Source organism: Pyrgilauda ruficollis, unplaced genomic scaffold (genome assembly GCF_017590135.1).
Source record: "Pyrgilauda ruficollis isolate IOZ18807 unplaced genomic scaffold, ASM1759013v1 scaffold21, whole genome shotgun sequence".
In the NCBI taxonomy this organism is placed as follows: domain Eukaryota; kingdom Metazoa; phylum Chordata; class Aves; order Passeriformes; family Passeridae; genus Pyrgilauda; species Pyrgilauda ruficollis.
The window spans coordinates 4,782,393-4,800,764 of NW_024520318.1; the positions used below are offsets into that span (position 1 = coordinate 4,782,393).

At 40.3% G+C, this 18,372-nt stretch overlaps 1 protein-coding gene across 1 annotated transcript in view; it reads right to left on the bottom strand.

The window, feature by feature from the left end:
* Positions 1 to 11,871, bottom strand: part of SPATA16 (spermatogenesis associated 16) — an 82,062-nt gene extending 70,191 nt beyond the window's left edge. Inside the window, 1 exon segment of the mRNA XM_041467997.1 lies at positions 11,837 to 11,871. Within this exon segment, the coding sequence (XP_041323931.1) occupies positions 11,837 to 11,871 (35 nt within the window).
* Between the last annotated feature and the right edge of the window lie 6,501 nt (positions 11,872 to 18,372).

Here is an 18,372-nt window from a genome sequence, read left to right on the forward strand (position 1 = left end):
TTTGAAGAGATTACAAAGCAAACGTCCAAGTGTCCTACTTGCTCTCATTCTGAAGGAGATGAAGAACTATTGATTTTCTGAAAGATTGCTTTGAAATGGTGGGAGCTGAGTACTTGTAAAGAAGGAGTGCAGAGGGGCAGAGTTTGGTTTAGGAGGGTTGCTGCAGACTGTGCTGTGGGCTTGATTAGGTCTGCCCACATGCTATTAAGAAGTCTGAATCTCAGAACTGCTCTGGGCAGCCCTGCCTCCAGGATGAGGCAGGAATTCAATGAGAACTCACAGTGCAGAGGGATCTTTTCACTTCACAAAATACTCACATCCCTATGGGAGCCAGCCCTAGGAAAGCCCAAACCTAAAGGAGGTGTTTTTACACCTGTGTGGCTTCCAACCCCTTGTGCAGTGCACCAAACACATCAGCTGCCAGATCTGTGGCCAAGAAGGTGCCTCACACCTTGCATGGCCTGCTCGTGACTCAGAGCCAGAGAGCTGGGCTAGGTACAGATCCTTTTCCTGCTCCAGGACCTGACAAGAGCTTGATCAACCCCTGGTCAATCCCAGCCCCAGCTGCTGCTCACCACCCCAGGAGGGGTGTCCCCTGACTGTCCCCTCAGCTTTGCTCATTAACCCTCATTAATTGAGAAGTGTGAAAACCCTCATTAATGGAGGTGTGTGAGGTTGGAGCTGCCATTTCAGCTCTTTCTGCTCACCAAATGCAAACCACCACCACCACTACATCTTGTGAGGTTTTGTATGGTAAAACGTTAGCTGCAACACCCAAGCTCCTAACTAGGGATGCCCCATCAGAACAAAGGCAATTTTGGTGGAGGTACTTCCTTCTGGTTACACTTTGGATGATGCTGGGGTGTACAGAAACTTGGCAAATCAATAAAAATACAAACTAAAATCAAATCAAAACATTTACAAGGGCATGTAGTGATAGGACAAAGGGGGAATGACTCAAACTGAAAGAGAGTAGGTTTAGATTATATTTTAGGAAAAAAAATTCTGTACTGTGAGGGTGGTGAGACCCTGGAACAGGTTTCTCAGAGAAGTTGTGGGTGCCCCATCCATAGAAGTCTTTATGGCCAAGCTGGATGGAGCAACCTGGTCTAGTGGAAGGTGCCCCTGCTCATCCCATGGCAGGAGGGCTGGAACCAGATGAGCTTTAAGGTCCCTTCCAAGCCAGGCCATTCCATGTTTTTGTCATAAATCTAGTCTCTTCCTTTGTGTGCCTAATTCTTTTCTCTGGCAATAAGAAAACCCACAAAAACTCCCCAAATCAAAGTCAATCAAAAGAAGTAACAGGGAGAAAAGGAAGGCATGAGAGTGGGAAGAAGAAAAGGAAGCCAGCAAGTAGGGCACTGTGAAACTAAAGGAAGGTAAAAAAAGGCCATCATATCAAGATGCAGAGTGAATTTTAGTGGGCAAAGGGTCTGTCTTCCTTCTGAATGCCCTTGATATTGCTCCACTGCCCCAAAGGAGGAATATCCCTGGATAGATGCCATCAATGCTCATCTTTTATTGTTGCGGCCTTTATTTCTTTGGTGCTGTTGTTCTTTATGACTGTTCTATCTGATTTCCAATGTAAGAGCAATAAATGGAAGAAAAAGTGTAAAAAGCTAGCAGGGTACAATGCAGGGTGAGGGAAAAAGGGAGCGGAATGGGTACTGGCAGGTCCCTACTGCTCTTGTCTTAACAAGGATGTTCATGCAGAAGGGATCCATGGAAAACACAGCCTAACTGAGAAATCAAAAACCTCACAGAGCTAGTCCAGATCCTCCCATGGTATAAATTGACATTGATCTGTCCCAAAAAATTTAGCAAGTCCAAAAAAGATGAAAACAAATGAACTTTATGTCTACAAAGGAGTTTCTATGATCAGAAATTTATCTTTGCCAAGAGGACCATGCCAAAAACCATACCTTTATCCCCCAGCAAACAAGACTAAGTTCTCTTTCAAGTTAGCTGCTGAATTTATGTAACCTCAGCAGCACAATTTGTCTTGAAGCTTCTACTCAGATGACCCTTGAAAGCAGTAGTGAAATTCTTCTGCTTGGGTTATGGAGCTAATAAAGACTCTGAGAACTGGTGGGAGGGCACTGAAGCATTCATGCATATGAAATTCCATGCACAACTATAACCTGGGAATTCTCTGATGCCATGGAAAGAAATGCATAACTCCTTGTGCTTAATTCTCTTGAATCTTCAGAACTGTTTCTCATCTCCTGTATCTCTACAGTGAGAGATGGTTAACCAGGATGTTTATTAAAAACACCAAACAAAACAAGGTGGAGGTGTTTGTTTCCAAACAAAGAAGGCTTTTTTGTCACCTTCAACAAGTTGTCTTAACAATTACTGCTCCCTGAAGGTAGAGGCTCACCTGAAACCTAGAGCTGGGTTTATTACGTGTGTTATATAAACAGCAATGAAAACTGTAGGATGCAAGCGAGGGAGAAACTTTTCTGGTGGCAATAAAATCTGTTGAAATAGCCAAAGCATCATCATCAGGGACTAATCTGGCTTGGAGCCTGCTTGATTAAAAATGAGAGACAATAATTTTCTTATGGCTCCGTAATTCAATTAAATAACTTGGTTTGTTATCTAATACTACTTTGTCATACAGAATGATCTGTATGTTGAAAGCCCTGTTCAGGCATAAACTAATTAATTTTCATGGCAGGACCAGTCCTGTGAAGTGCTGTGCTTCCACAACGTAAGAGGAATTGAGGAAGTGCAATAACTCACAGGGTGAGGCTGAATTTCGCATTAGATATGTAATTAAATCTGATGAGTCCCACTGGGGGGCAGAGATGGTAAGCAGAGATATTAAATGAGTTAGCCATGGCTGTGCATCCGTCCCTCTTTGGCTCCTGACTCGCAGCACAGTGGTGGCAGCTACCACTGACCCATGCTCTGGACCCTTCTTCATTCCACCACATCTGCCTGCTATTAATGGCACAGCTCCCAGGGCTCTCAGCTTAGACTCACTATTCCTGCAGTAATGTTGGACAGAATGAGCAAATTTCAGGGGTCAGAATGTATGATAAAACATTTGGAAAGTTCATCTATGTACTTCTTTAATTCACTAGCTACTTGAGCAGGTACTCAAGTTGTGCTTATTCCGTTTCTCACAGTGTGAAATAATGAATTTAAACATTCACAGGCAGAAAAAGCCTATGAGGTAGCAAAAAGAGAAAGGTGGAAAGATAAAATACTTACATGACACCAGGTAAAGCACATGCCAGTAATTTGGGGATTATATTAATTAAAGAGATATTTTAATACTTTCCAAAGTCATCATTACAAACCTAGAAAATGTAGAGTTAGGGTTTCAGGATTTTTTTTAACCTGTGTAATACAACTCTGCATTCTACCCTAATTGCTTTGTAATTTGACATGCAAGGGTTTAATATGGCAGCTGAGGCAAATCCAGTAACAACTGGGAGCTAAAGCAAAGAAAAGAGCTCCTGACAGGCAGAGCTTCAATTCAGCAACTCTGTACAGGCAATAGAGCTGTAACATAAAAGTTAGCAGGAAAGAAAAGGTGCTGAAAAAGGCCTGGCTAAAATAGCTCAGATTAATATTCAAGGCAGTTCTTTGACAGCTTTTAGTTTCTTAATATGGCTTTTGCTTTTAATTTCTTCTTTTTAGCTTGGTGTCTTCATTTTCCAGTGTAATCCCTGTGAATGTTTATTACCTCTGCTGCATTTTTTTTTGGTCAATATGGGTTTTAACCTTGAAGTGCTGCAAGAACAGTAGGGAAGTTTTTCTTCCCTTGATAAGCAGAAAGGTACAAATTTCTCATTCAGTGTGTATGAGCTGGTCTTTGCCATGGCTTTATGGAATGGCACAAATCTGTAAGAGCAGTGACAGCCAAGGGGAATCCAGTGATGGTTGTGAGACACTGAAGAAAAAAAAAACAAAACAAAAGAAAATCAGGTCCAAAAGTTGATCCTAACATGTTTTTGTTGATTTTATTAAATGTGTGGTTGGTTCTTGCTTTTATTTCCGAAAAATTACACTGGGACTGGAGCCAGTGCTGTCACAGACTGATGCTGATTGTGTAGCCCATGCTTTTGTAACCTTTAAGTTACACTACTCTAATGTTTTATTTTATGACCTTCCTGAAAAAATTCTGCAAAGCTCCAATGGATGCAAGGCACTGCACTCTGAATACTAACTTGTGCTAAGGTGACCGAACAACTTCCATCAGTTGAACAAGAACTGTGTCAGCTCCTTTCATCCAGCTGATTTTGCCAGGAGAAAACTGAAGGGTTTGGTGTGGCTACACCTGGCCTTATGAACTTTGCCATGGGTAGAGATCTTCCAAGGTGTTCTCTTAGCTCTGAAATGAAGAGTTAAATTGGAGCAGGGGTTTACAATTGCTGTTTTGTCCTGAGTACAAGTCACTTTTGGACAGTAAGAGAATCTACTGAGTGATCAGGCATTAGTACATTCAGATTTGGGATGTCAATGATGGTCCTTTTCTTCTTTGGATCATCTGCTGTTGTAAGTCTCCCTGGGAACTATTTTTCTGGAGGCCTTACAAGGTAGCTATGAAAGGCTAATTGATGTAATTTATCCTGTTGGATTTAATTTATGTGTAAACTGCTGTTAAAAATTATTTAGAATTGTTTTTGGCTAATATCAACCTGTCCATGAAAGAGCCAACAAGAACCAGTGTCAGATATCCTCCACAAATCTGAGAGTAAGGAAATGGGGTGAGGATGGTGTCAAATGCCTTTGGGATTGCCAAAATCTGTGTTTACTCAGGGCCCAGCGTGTTGCTGCTGCAGTTCATTCCTGTCACCCTCTGTCTGCATGAATCAAAAAGCAGAAGGGGAAGATGCTGGATTTTCACCTTGCTCCAAACCTGCCTGCTGGCCACACAAAGACAAACATTTTGGTGTCAGCCTGTGAGTTCATCAGCTCCTACCCAAAGGCATAAATGTCTTTTTAAATACCAGAAGCACGAAGATGCTCTTGTACACCTGCACACCTGTGAAGTATCTTTCCCCCTTCTTGATGCTCTTATTTTCTTGGCTGTTACCAACCCTGAAGCATCCATTTTGAGAAAACAAAAGTACAAACCAAAACTAACCAGCATTTTCTGCTGTCAGAGTGAGTCTGGCTTTCAGGAAGCAGTAAATTCCAGGATTTTCCTTTGTGAGGCAAAGTAAAGCCATTAAAGCTTTAACCCTAAGTTATTCCCAGCAAGGCCATCCCACCATTTCAGAGGATGCTGGAATTAAGCTAATAAATAAGTAAGAGAAAAAACAATTCCTCTGCAGAAAGCTAAAGGCAGGGACTTTGATCAGAGCTTGCTTTGCATCCTGGCTTCTGTGAATTCTTGCTGCAGCTGCAAGAGCAGCTGCATTATTTTCAACATCAATCTGAGCAGTGCCATGTAATAGCCTCGTTACAGAGGGACTAAAGAGCTAACAGAATCCTAAAGTCGTCAGACTTTTTATGAAATTTACATTCAGAAATACCATATTTAAGCTATTTTTCAATGTTTGAATTTAAATGGGCACAATTAGAGTTGATTTTTGTTTTGTTTCTCAACTGGTAGTTACTACATTGAGCAAGTGTTGCTCGAGGTCACAGCCCTGCAAATGCACAAATGCAGCATCTGAATTCCATAGTGAGGAGACTCACGGAGTGGCATAACATTAAACATGCAAACAAGCAGCTACAGAGAGAGAGAGCGAGCTTGTATTTACAAGGAGGAAATGTGGAATTCAGCAAAACATTTTACATACATTGAATTTTCTGTGGATTCTTTCAAAACAGCAGTGATATGCAGAATTTTCTCATTTTTGGCCTCGCTTACCCCTTCAAATGTTTGTTAAGAGCCCTAATGATTTTGTTAGAGCAAAGATAAACTAATGCAAAACATTTCAAAATACTCACTTTTACATGTGGGCAGAGATTGCCCTTTAAAGTTTGTCAGTGGTCACATTTGAATACTATTATCACAGCATTTCTCTATTTCCAAAATAATTTTGCAAGCTTAGGTATGGATATTCTGGCAATATTACCACTTTGCACAGATAAAATTAACGACCTTTTAAGGCTTAGGCACCATAAAGGGACCATATCTAATCAAAACCTTGATTTAAACTTGATTTGAATGTAACACATGACAATATTATAATTCCTGCAAACAGTACAAGTACCAAGGTTTGGTCACCCTGAAAAACATCCTTTAGCAGGCTGCTTACAACTCAGCTTCGACAAGGTATGCAATTAGATGACAATCTCAATGATATTTTATCTCAGTGATACTATAAAATAATTTCTCTAGTCCTCATGTCTGGAGGAAAAAGCTTGGCAATGTAACTCAGGTGTAGAGTAAAGGCTCAGGGAAATAAAATAAGTCAAAGAATGTATTTATTAAAAAAACCCCAAGAAAACAACATCATTTTTATCTAGTTAGATGTCCCTGCTTGACTGAAGATGTTTAATGTTTCAGGTTAGAAGTACTGAATGACAGAGGGAACTTTTCACTGGTTAAGTACTGTAATAAGAGAAATTTCTTTTTTTTTCATTCTAATTATAGTTTACATGCACCTTTCTGGTAAGTGTGGGCAGACCATGTGATTTCTGTGCCTCATGGAGCTAGCAAGACTTCCCTTCTTTTCAGCACGGATCAACTTACTAATATTTGTGAAACACAAAGGAATTAGAATGATGAATGCCCTATAAATAAATAAATGTATCTCCATTCATTAGCCAGAAAAGCTCTGTTTTGTTTCAAGAATTGATTTCTGAAAATGCTTTACCATGTATTTTATCAGCAAACAAGATGACATTAAGTGGCAATATGTTAAAATTAGTTGCCTTTCATTCTTTTAACTTTACTGGAAAAAAGTTACATTTTCTTTTCAGATTGTATTTCCCCAAGTATAAAACAGATGCATTTGGATAAATAGATTTGAAACATATTATTAAATTAAATGAAGAAAAGGAAACATAATGAAATAAAATCAAAGTATCTGAAAAAAAATTTCTATTCACAGGCCTGCAGTAGAAATCTAATGTTCCTTCTCTATTTTATCCTGGTATTGAGATGACAGGTATTCTATCATCTTTCAAAGTACCATCTGAGATGCCTCTTGTGATCTGAGCAAGAATGGGTGTCCATTCAGGAGAATCAATTTCAAAATCCAGTTACAGGTATTACATCTATTCCTATATGGAGCACACTGTTTGTGCCTAGTACATTTATTACCATTATTACAATAAAATTAAATAGTGCCATCTGAGATCAAGTTCCTGCTGTGGTTCTCCATATTCATCGTATCAGACATTTTAAAGTAGACCAAGAAGAGGAAAGAAGCCTCCTTTGAGGTGAAATGGGGATACAGAAATCAGGCACAGAGAAATGAACCCCTTCAGGGACAGCAGCAGACCCATTGCAGAGCAGCTCCTCCCTTCCAGGGCTCCTGCAGCTGCCTTCCCTAAATCCAGTCTGAAAACCATCCCAAGCCAGCTCAGCACCGTTGTTGTCACCTTAAGGGGTCTTGAGGGATGTCCCCACTGGGGAGGCATTTGGGAAGTGAAACCCTGGCTCAGCCCAAGCCCTTGGGTGTCCTGGAAGGACACAGGAATGAGCACACTAAGATTGCATGGCTGTCCCTGGGGCAGGCAGTCACAGAATCACTGGGTTGGAAGAGACCTTCAAGACCAGCGAGTCCAGCCCAGCCCCAACCCCTCAACTCAACCCTGCCACCCAGTGCCACATCCAGGCTTTGTTAAACACCTCAGGGATGGTGACTCCACCACGTCCCTGGGCAGCCATTCCAGAATTTTATCACTCTTTCTGTGAAAAACTTTTTCCTAATATCCAACCTGTATTTCCCTTGATGCAGCTTGAGGCTGTGTGCTCTGGTTCTGTCAGTGCTGCCTGGAGAAAGAGCCCAGCCCCAGCTGAGCACAGGCACCTTTCAGTCCTCAATGCTTTACAGCCTGCCCCAGACCAGGTACGCCAGCTCCACTGTTCCTCACCTCTTTGGGAACACTTTCAGCCCAATATTTGGAAAAGAGGTAAAAAAAGAACCTGCTGGAAGGTGTCTTATATTAAATACCAGAAGATAATATCTACATCCTGACAACCCTTCTTGTACCACTTGTGTTTCAAACCACTGAACTGGTGTTTCAAACCACTGTCTTGTACCACTTGTGTTTCAAACCACTGAACTGGTGTTTCAAACCACTGTCTTGTACCACTTGTGTTTCAAACCTTTCCTTCCCACCCTGGAGCACTGGAGAAGGTATATCCATGCTTATCAGGACCTGAGCTCTACTAATATATGTGGTTTTAAAAAAAATTCTAAAAGGTGTTTTAGAAAAGTGTTTTGAGTAAATTCCTTATTCATTTTCTAGGAGGCTAAACTGCTGAATGCACTTAAATCAGAGCAACTTGATAACCTTAATTTCTAAAGAAATTCTGCTAATGCATTTAAAAAATGCAGTATATTATGAAGTCCTTGCTGCTTCTAACCCAGACAGATAAACCTTGTAATGCAGGCCACAAAACAGAGCTGATGGAGGAAAACATGCTGGAGTTATGTTCACAACTTGGAACACTGCAAGGGCTCAACAAGCATTTCAGAACAGAGTGGAAAATGGCATAAACATCCCAGACAGCAGTCCCACCCCAGTGCCAGGCATCCCTCTTAGGCACCGAGGACTAAAGAATCCCACAACCAGAACGAGACAAATGAATAAGAAACACAAAGTGAAATCAGCACAATTAATCAAGTAACTAAGACATAAAACCTTGAGACACAACAAATGTGCCATGTTGCTAAAAATGTTGTTTTGCAGATAAGTGAATAAATTTACTTCCAAGCCAGGCTTTTTTTCTTTTATTTTTTTTTTCCCTCCAGTAGCTTTAGCCTTATTGCTTCCACTGCACATTTGCTTCCCCAGGTACAGCTTAGATATGGCATCTAATTTCCCTGCTGTAGCTATACAGTTGAGGTGAGAGCTAGAGGGATGAATCATTGCATCCTGCCCATGCTTGCTGATCTTCTGGCTCTAAATGCAGAGCAAAAAACTGTGGGGAAAAAGAGAGCAGGGCTAAAATAACAGAAAGGGGAAAGAAGTATAATGGAAATGCCTCAGGACTCAGTAAAGAGGGGAGAAGCACTCAAGGTCTGAGGAGGCAATAGATGAATAAGAGGAGATGATAGAGTGTGAAATGTGTAGCTGGATGATGAGCAGAGCTAATGAAACTGAATTTCCTGAGCCTGTGTAGCTGGGCTCTCTGGTGCCTAATAGTGTGATCTGGGATCGAACGTTTCCCTGCAGCTGGAGTATTCCCAGTGTCTCTCCCTTGTGTGGTTTCTATTTAGAGGGCTGTTCATGGTGCAATAATTTGGAGATAGGATCCAGGGAGATGCAGATAAACAATAATTTAGCCTTTTTCCTCAGGAAAAAAAAAAAAAAGGAAAAAAAAAAGATAAACATGTTGTGGTCACAATGAAATGGGACTGGAAGGAAGATGCAAAATGGCAACAAAATTGGAGTAAAAAAGAAGGCCTTTCACCTAAATCTTCAAAGCTGTGCTTTGAAATGACTGAATGGGAGGGGGAAATGACTAATGACTAAATGACTAATGGGAGAGGGAAAAAACCTCTGGTTGGAGACATTGAAGAGTGGCTGAGACAAGCTGATCGCTGTTGCCTGAGCAGAGATGGCTCAGATGTAAAGAGATTGCGTCTGTGTGATGGAAAGAAACAGGGATTTTGGTCAGGTGGAAGAGAGGTGGGTGGAAGAAATTCATTACTGTGTCTGGAAACTGCTGAGGCTGGACTGTAAATTGGGGTGAGGTGAAACAAATGAGGAGCTGTTCCTCCATTATTCCCCACTCCCTTAAATATGAAGGCAACAGGGAGGAGGTGTGGGTTTCCTCTGGGATGGCCCGGAGCCCTTTGCTCCCCCATGTCCCCATCATGTCCACACCCCTCACTCCTGGCCACCATCCCCTCACCTCTGTGGTCAGCCCCCAGTCTGGGATGTGACTTTGTGCCTAAAAACAAAGATGGAAAATCCACTCTAAATGAGTCCTCCCATGGAAAGTGATGAATTCAGCTCACCCAACTCAAAATGTTTATAGTGGGCCCTGGCTCTGTAAAGGGTAACAAATGTGAAATCATTATAAACTTGGTTGAGGTTACTACTGTAAACCTGCTGGCTGGCAATCGAGGTCTGATCAGTTATTTTAAAACATTTTAGCTGTGTGCTCATTAATATAATGGAAATGTGGAACAAAAAGAGAAATGAGAATTACAAAAGGTGAAGTAATTAGCAGGTTTATTGCAGACACTGTCAGGTTTCTCATGTCCCCTGATTTAAGTTAAAAAAAAGGAAAGAAAAAGTACTAGCACAGATGCATTGCTCATAACATGTATTCAAAGTTGCTAGTCCAAACAGCATAATTTTTAAGTCTAAGCATTCCCTATACAGCAATGTTAGAGCTGAATGCTTTTTATGGATGCACTTCATTCGTAGAGTTGTGTGATTATGCACGTGGGATCTGATTCACAGGATTTCTTCTTCCTTGATAAGGAAGGTAAGATAAAAGCCTAAAAACGTTTGTGCTGTTTAAAAATACTCATGAAACATAAAACTTCAGGTTCAGAAAAGCCACAGAAAGAAGAAAAAATGGAGTTTCTGTAGCTTTTGAAATTTCTACTGTGCAGAGTTGTAGTGTTTAAGGCTCATAAAATAGATTAAGAATCCAGTGACACACAAGGGTGGATTTTTTTTTTCTCTGCTCTCTATTTGGTGATATATCAATAGGTCTTCTAGGCAGAAGAAAAGTCTTGCTGACTGCATCAAAGATTCCTCACTAGGAACAGACCTTAAAAAAAAAAAAAAAAGTAGGCCTACTTGAAAAACGTTCTCCAGGTAACTTTAGCAGAGATTTTGCTTCTTCACTAAAAATTTGTAGCCCTGCAACAAATCTATTTTTTTTTTCCTGAAAAACAAGCAAGGAAAGAAAGCAGTTGTGTTTGGTTAAAATTTGAGTTGTCTGAGAAACAGGCTGCAGTTATCTGTGTAGAGACATAGCCCAGGTAGGAAGCACAGATTAAATAAAAGGACACAAAGTGTTGAGACCGCGCTGCTCAAGAGAAATTGAAATTAAAAATCTCAAATCAAAATGTTTTGCTTTTCAACTCCAAAATACCAAGTCTTAAATACCTCAATTTCTAAAAATTCCAGGTAGTCAAAGGTAGTCAGGGGAGGGCTTTGGAGAGAGGTTGGGAGAAGCAGCAAAACGTTGACCTCCAGCATGGACAACCTTTGGATGGGAACACTCACAGCCCTGGGTGAGGTGGCTCCTTCACATCCCTCTGAGAGCAGAAGAGAAAATAAGCACTGGCGTCATGTGCTCTTGCAGATATTTTCTAGTCAAAAACTGGGCTGCTACATTATTTTCTGAAATTCTGTCTTTTATTGCTCTGGAATAGCTACAGGGCTCCTCCTCCTTGGAAGAGAAGCCACCCCACATCTGTGCGCTCAAGGCCAAGGTGTGGATGGCCACTGATCACCTGGGGAGGCTCTGGAAGCAAGCAGTAAATGACAACAGGAAAAGCCAGTGATTTGGGAATTGGAGAAAAGATGTACTGGGCAGGGAAGGTCACCAATGTTTCCTACCAATCTGTTTGTGTTTATATCACAGCGTTTCCTGCTGCTGACTGGCTTCACTTTCCCTAGGTGATTTCAAGCAGGCACTTGTTACAGATCATACACCAGCAGCAGCTTGTGTTTGGACTTGGAACCCTCTAAAAAGCTCCTGTTAAACCCTTGGGGAGGCACTTACCTCTGGTAGCTGTGTCCTTCATAAAGCAAAATCATTGTTGGTAGATTTGCATGTTCCCATACCCAATAACTCTGAGTTAGTGGCATATTTACAGCATCTATCATAGCATTAAGAACAGGTTTCTGCCATGCCGTAGTGATGGAGAACATTTTGTGGCACTCTGGAATTGAATTCCCCTGTTCTGAACATTCCCCCTGGCTTTGGACACCTCCATGCTTACTTCCTGGAAAACACATTAATTTTGGAGGCCTATTTGTTTTAATACCTTCAACTGCCCACGTCATTCCTGGGAAAGGATGGAGCTGTGACATGCTGGCACATTAGTGCAAAAGTCAGGATAATGCAGGACCTAGGTGAAAGCAAGGAGCGTCACTAACACTTGGGTCAGTGAAGAGGAAGGAGCAGCCTGAGGAAAAACAACAGTTTTGTTCTCTGCAACATTAAAAAAAAAAAAAAGATTAAAAAAATCAACCGAAAGTTGAGGGAATTTAGTCCTGAATGTAACCAGGATTTTGCTCCTCCCCTGCCTGTAATTTTGAAACAATTTACTTTTAATATTACCTAGATATTAATGTTTTAGATTGGGTACTCTTCATGGTCTAAAACTGCTTTTCATAAATGTTTTAATGGGTCCAGGCCCAATCCCACTGAGGTCAATTAGAAGATTCCAAATAAATCTTTCCTTCTTGTCCTTCCATTAGCATGCAGCCTGTAAGAGGGCTGACGCTGGTCTGTGCTTTTATCTTAAAATAATCCAGAAGACAATTCTCCTATGGGAAGAAACCATGCAATTTGTGGGTGGTACTTACAGGGATGTTACCCAGGTAAAAACAATTATTTTTAATTTAGAGCCCAATTTTCAGGCATGCCTAACACAATTCTACCTGAAGTTAAATATAGACTTAGGTGGTCAATACTTTGGGAAAACCAGAGCCATAATTTTTAACATATCTCATTTTATCTCAGGCTTGTATTGTCCAGAATTAGGTTTAAAGTGGTTTGGAAGTGCAATTTCAATGTGTTCTATCTGTAAGTATTACAACAAAATAAAGTGGTATATTATGATAAAGTGTGTTCTGTTTTATTTATTTCTTAACTTCATGCCTGTATCTGACTTGCATTAATTTTTAACCAGACCCCAACTTTAAATAAAAACAAGCATCTTTCTTCCCAACAAGAATCTAGTAGGCCTTGATAGGATATGCCATAAAAAGATAGAGGATGAGCTGTAAAATACTTTTCGAAATATTGATTTTTTTTTTTGTTTGTTCATGTTCTGGGTGCTGAACTGGATAAATACTGCTATGGCTTGGTTCAAAATTCTGTTGTACCTCTGAACTTGGAGTATGATCTAGGGCAAATGTTTATTGGATAAAGCCCTGAGTCTTTGTGCTGTACCTTTGGGCTCTGAGCCCCAAAGGTCTGGTGGTAATCATAACTAGTTTGAGAATACTCCTTTATGCTCTTTAAATGCAATTTTTATAAGTACTTTTTGACATGCTTTAACTGCGGAGTCTCACATTTTTTCCTGGATGTTTTAAGAAATCAGAAATTATTTCTGGTATTTGAAACCATTTGAAATTGTGCTGAAAACAGTTCTTACAGAGATGTTTCAGCTGAATTAATTACAATACAATCAAGCTGTGGCATGTGGGACCAGAAACATCTGGTGCTAACCTTGGCTGATCTTCCTGTAGATTGCATTCATTAGTTTGAATAGTTTTCTCAATGTTTTGATGTAATCATTTTGCCCTTTTTCAATTTATGTACTTGTGGTGGCTTTGACCATCTTGACAAAACAAATCTCACACTTGGGTCAAGGACTCTGGAACCATCAGCTTTCAGTGAGAAATTACTTCTGGACTCATTATATGTTTATTGTCTAAGGGTCCTTGTAATAGGGGTTCTGTTTTGCACATTAGAATTGTACATCATTAGCTTTCTAAATTCCAGCTGAAACTATTACATCTTCCTCCAAGAAGAGAACTTGAAACAACAAAAGAAATAAGAAATCAAGCTGCACTCTTCTTTTCATTGTCTTTTTGTTATGTTACCCATATATGCATATATGTACTGAGGAAATTTAATGGCCAAATAGCATCAAGAAAATTCTGCCTTCTTAAAAGCAAATTTAAAAATCATCACTCTGTGAAGCTGAACCAACAAAAGAGCACTGGGAAAAATCCACATAGCCCAATACCTACATTTTCTCTTTTATTGTTGGCTGCCCTGTGCATCAGCAAAATGTCACCTCTGCAATTTAGTAGCGTTCTCTGTCCAACCTGATGAGGAGAAAAGCATGAGAAAATATGCAAACAAAAGGCAAACTGCTTTAGATGCTGATGTCTTCTGAGTGCCAAAGTACTTCTGGTGTTTCAAATTTTATAAACTTACAGCTCTCAGGCTTAGACAATATGAACATTGAAAACAAAGACATCATGCACATAAACAAACCAAGCCTCAACTTTCTAACAAAATTAAAAGTCCTGACATTTGCTGGAAGAATTATTTTCAGTTGATACTGCCACTCAGACAGCGAGGAGCAGCTTTGTTGTACTGTTCTTGTCTTCTGAAACTGCACTTTTGTGTCTGCTTCTCCTGAAGCACGAAACCATCTCGACTTGGGCAGGCTCCAGCTGCAGCACAAACAGCCACTTTCCAAAGGAGAAATCCTGTGATATGGGCCCATTTGGGAGGTGTCTCTGGCCTCCCTGCTTTCCTCATGTGTGTCAGGTTTACTGCACAGTGAATTATTCCATGCAGGAGGAGCCCAGCTCCGGGATCCCCATGACAGCTTCCTCCTGGTGCCGAATCCATTCACTCCTGTGGCTCTACTGATCACCTGCTGCCCTTCCCTTTCTTCCCTGGCACAAAACCCAACAGCTGGCCACCAAATTGGATGGTAGAGGTTCTAAAAGCCTATAACAAATATTACAACCTGTTTGCAGTAGGTATCACATGGAACGTTCCTTCTGCTTTCTATAGGCAATTGGAAGGGGAGGGATTCTGGTTTTGTATAGAAAATCTATACAAATGTTGCCTCCTCTGCCAAAGAATTCTTTTTTTCTTATATGTTCAGGTCTTAAATTTCTGTCTACCCAGATTTATGACACACTGTATTCATTGTAAATTATAGGGGTTTTGCTTAGTTGCAGGTAGCTACGGGGTTTTAAAAATGAGTAAAATTTGATTACTGATGCACAGCTTAAATAAGGTAAAAAAGTCTATAAAATCCCTTTGACCTTCAGGGAATCCACAAATACATCAAACTTGTTTCACATGTGGTTTTACAGATACCAGGGGCATATGCATTTTAAATTATACAGTCAGTCCAGGAGAAGACTGGTTTTCCCCGCCTTTCATATACATCCATACATATATTAAGGATCTCCTGAACCCATAAAGAAATATTTGTACTTAATAAACATAGGCCCGATTCTCTCAGTTTCACTGGTGTAATTTCACTGCCTGTCACTGAACTACTGCTGCATCAGGTCTATGGAAATGATAAAGCCAGCACTTCTGCTGATCACAGTATGTAGCCTAGAGATACGAGAGAGACTTTACTTAAAAGTCTCATGGCAGTTGCATTAAATCCTGGTGCAAAACTGAGAGTTAACATTGTAAGAAATGTGCATTATAAATAGTTGATGAAGAACATTTTTTTTTTCCTGTTTCAGCTACTGGTATTCAAGGCCTCATATAATTTGTGAGTTTCAACATAAAATTCCCAAATAAGGTGTTAATATTTCCCTGGGGATTTTATGTATTTATGTATATGAAGCCTGTTTTCTTTAGCTGTATTTGAAAGCCATTTCACAGTACAATGAGGTCCTAATTTTTATAGCAAATCAAAGCTGTGCCTTCCATGTAATCAGCTCTTTGCTATATAGCAGAAAAAAGCAATGCCTTATGAAAAATTAAGTTGTATTTATTTTTTATATAGTATTCAGAATATTAGGCATATGAATCACAAAAACCTGAATCTAATTAAATTATCAGTTCCTACGGCAAGTTCTGAATCTTCTACAAATATATCTGTAATTGTGTTAAACATATCCCTGCTTAGGAATTTCCCAAGCTAAAGCTTTTGATGTTGCCTGCTGAATTCTTTGCGGAAATTACAACAATCCAAATACTAACAGGGCAACTGAAACCACTCTGTTGGTTAAACAACAGTATTTTTAAGTGATAAATTCTGACTCTCAAAGTCGTGCTCCTGTCTGCCTACCAAGTATTTGCAGACATGGCAGGGTTTTCTGCTCTCACTGGGCTCGTGTCTGGCACAGAACTGTGCAGCAACAGGGAACAAACTCATCAAAAACCCGTGCAGGTTTTTATGTGTGCTTGTCAGCCTGCATTTTTTTTTTGCCTAGACCAGCGGGATTTGGTGTTAAGAAGGTGTGTTTGGAAGCTGAAGAGCTTGTTCTCCAGGCCCATTAATCATGGCTGGGTGTGCAGCAGGTCTCACACAACTCTCACCCGTGCTGCTCTCCAGGCTGTGTCCTCACCTGCTGCTCCAAGCACTTGGACTTCCCTTCTGGAGTCCACCTGGCATCCAGGAGAACTCTGCATTCTAACAAAGCTACCCGCCTGGACTGTCCCAGAACTGATTTTTTACGTCTAAATGGAGAGGGGAAATGTCTTCTAAAGCTACTGCTCTCTCTTTTCCCCTGGCTAAACGTCAGAGCTAATTTCAACAGAGTTCCTATCCTTAGGTCTGTGTTCAGCTTCGCAATTTGCTTCCCTTTGCAGTGTTGAACCAATGGTAGGAGAGGTCCAGCTACAGAAGAAAAGAAAAAAATAATCTTCACTAATTTCAAATTCTTGAAGTCATTCCCTTTGTACTCAGATAAAATTTCCAAATGGAAAGTACATTCCAGTCATAGATATAACCTGAACATAAAACCTGGTGAGTAACAGCAGCAAATAATCCTCAGACAAACATGCAAGTACAGGCCATGCCTGCACAATAAATGGTGCAGATTCAGATCCCATGGACACAATTAAAAGAGGCTTCATTTGTAAAGGTAATTGCGTTACAAAATGTATCATATAAGCCTATTTGTCTTGAAAAAAAATTACATAAAGGTTTGGAGAGTTCTTCCCTCTTTCCCATCATTTGATATAGCAAAAGTTAAGCTGCTCTTAAGGAACTGTCAGCACTGATGTGGAATTTTCATGTGTCAAGGAACTTTATATGTGCACACAGAGTCAGCTCACAAATACTGTGGCATATAAAGTGATACACATGAGATGAAGTTGATTAAGGCTATGTTCAATTTCTCATAAATGATACTGGCATACTGAATTACTCATATTTAGCAGAGACAGAGAAACTAGTGGTAGTTCTGCAAGTAATGGTAACTTAATTGATCATTTGAACATGCCTTCAAAGAGCCTTTGGCTGCAAATGTAGTTTGGGTTGTAATTCAGGGGTTGCCCTGATCAGTGTTTCGTCTGCTGGCAAAACTTTGAATATGAGTATGATGATACTGTTAATTTGATTTGCCTGGCTTCTCAGAGGGTGTGAACTAAAGCTGAACTTACTATTACTCATCAGTGGCTAACACAAGCACTTTACAACACATAGACTAGCTCCATTTGAGCACATTTCAGGGATTTCCTTCATGTATTCAGAAAGGACAAGCAAATTATTTCAAAATTAAATGTGTGGAATGACCCAGTTTATTGCAGCTTAAATAACTGTGGAACACATCCTTGAGAAATCCCAGATCCATAGAAAAATACATTGCCTGCAAGGGTGCAATAATGCTGAAGGCTGGCCATTTTTTCTAAGCTGGGCTAATTCAAGTGGAGTAAAGTGAGTGCAGCTCACTTGCCTTTCTCTGTAGTAAAACACAGCCTCATGTGCCCGTGGTCACACAAAAAGTCTGTGATGGGGCATAAAAGTAAATCTGCAGCTTGGTCCCTCTGTAGCATCCTAACCACTGAAAAAGAGGAGCCAGCAAAAAAATAGAGTAGAGAAAGCAAGTAGAGAATAAAGGAACTTCCTCCCTAGTTATCCTCTCACTTTTTATGTCTTTTATGTTTTGAAGGCCTAACAAAAATTTTTCCGTGTAGCATAGTTATTTTCTACACAAAATAATCTGATACCACACTTATCTGCAATTTTAGAAACCTTCATCTACCACATTCATATCTAGCAATTGTTAGAATGATGATTTTATCAGTTGCCAATATTTGTTCATTCAACACGCAGCAGAAAGTAATCTTAGCTCAAAGAGTTTTTAAAAATACAAGTTAGTGCCTGAAATGCATGAAATAAAGTTCAGTATAATTAATATAGTAAAAGTCTCAGTCACCAAAAGGAAATTGCAGGATGTGGGTGTCTTGCTGCTACCTGTTGCCTAGCAATGCTGCATACGTGTGGCACAAGATTGATAGATATCACCCACTCAGATCGCTGGATTCAGACCTTCACGCCGCCCTGGCACTGGGAAAAACTGCCAAGAGAGAGGGAGAAATAGCAGATGGGAGGAGAAGCCTCACAGAGTCACTTTCTCTCAGTGTCC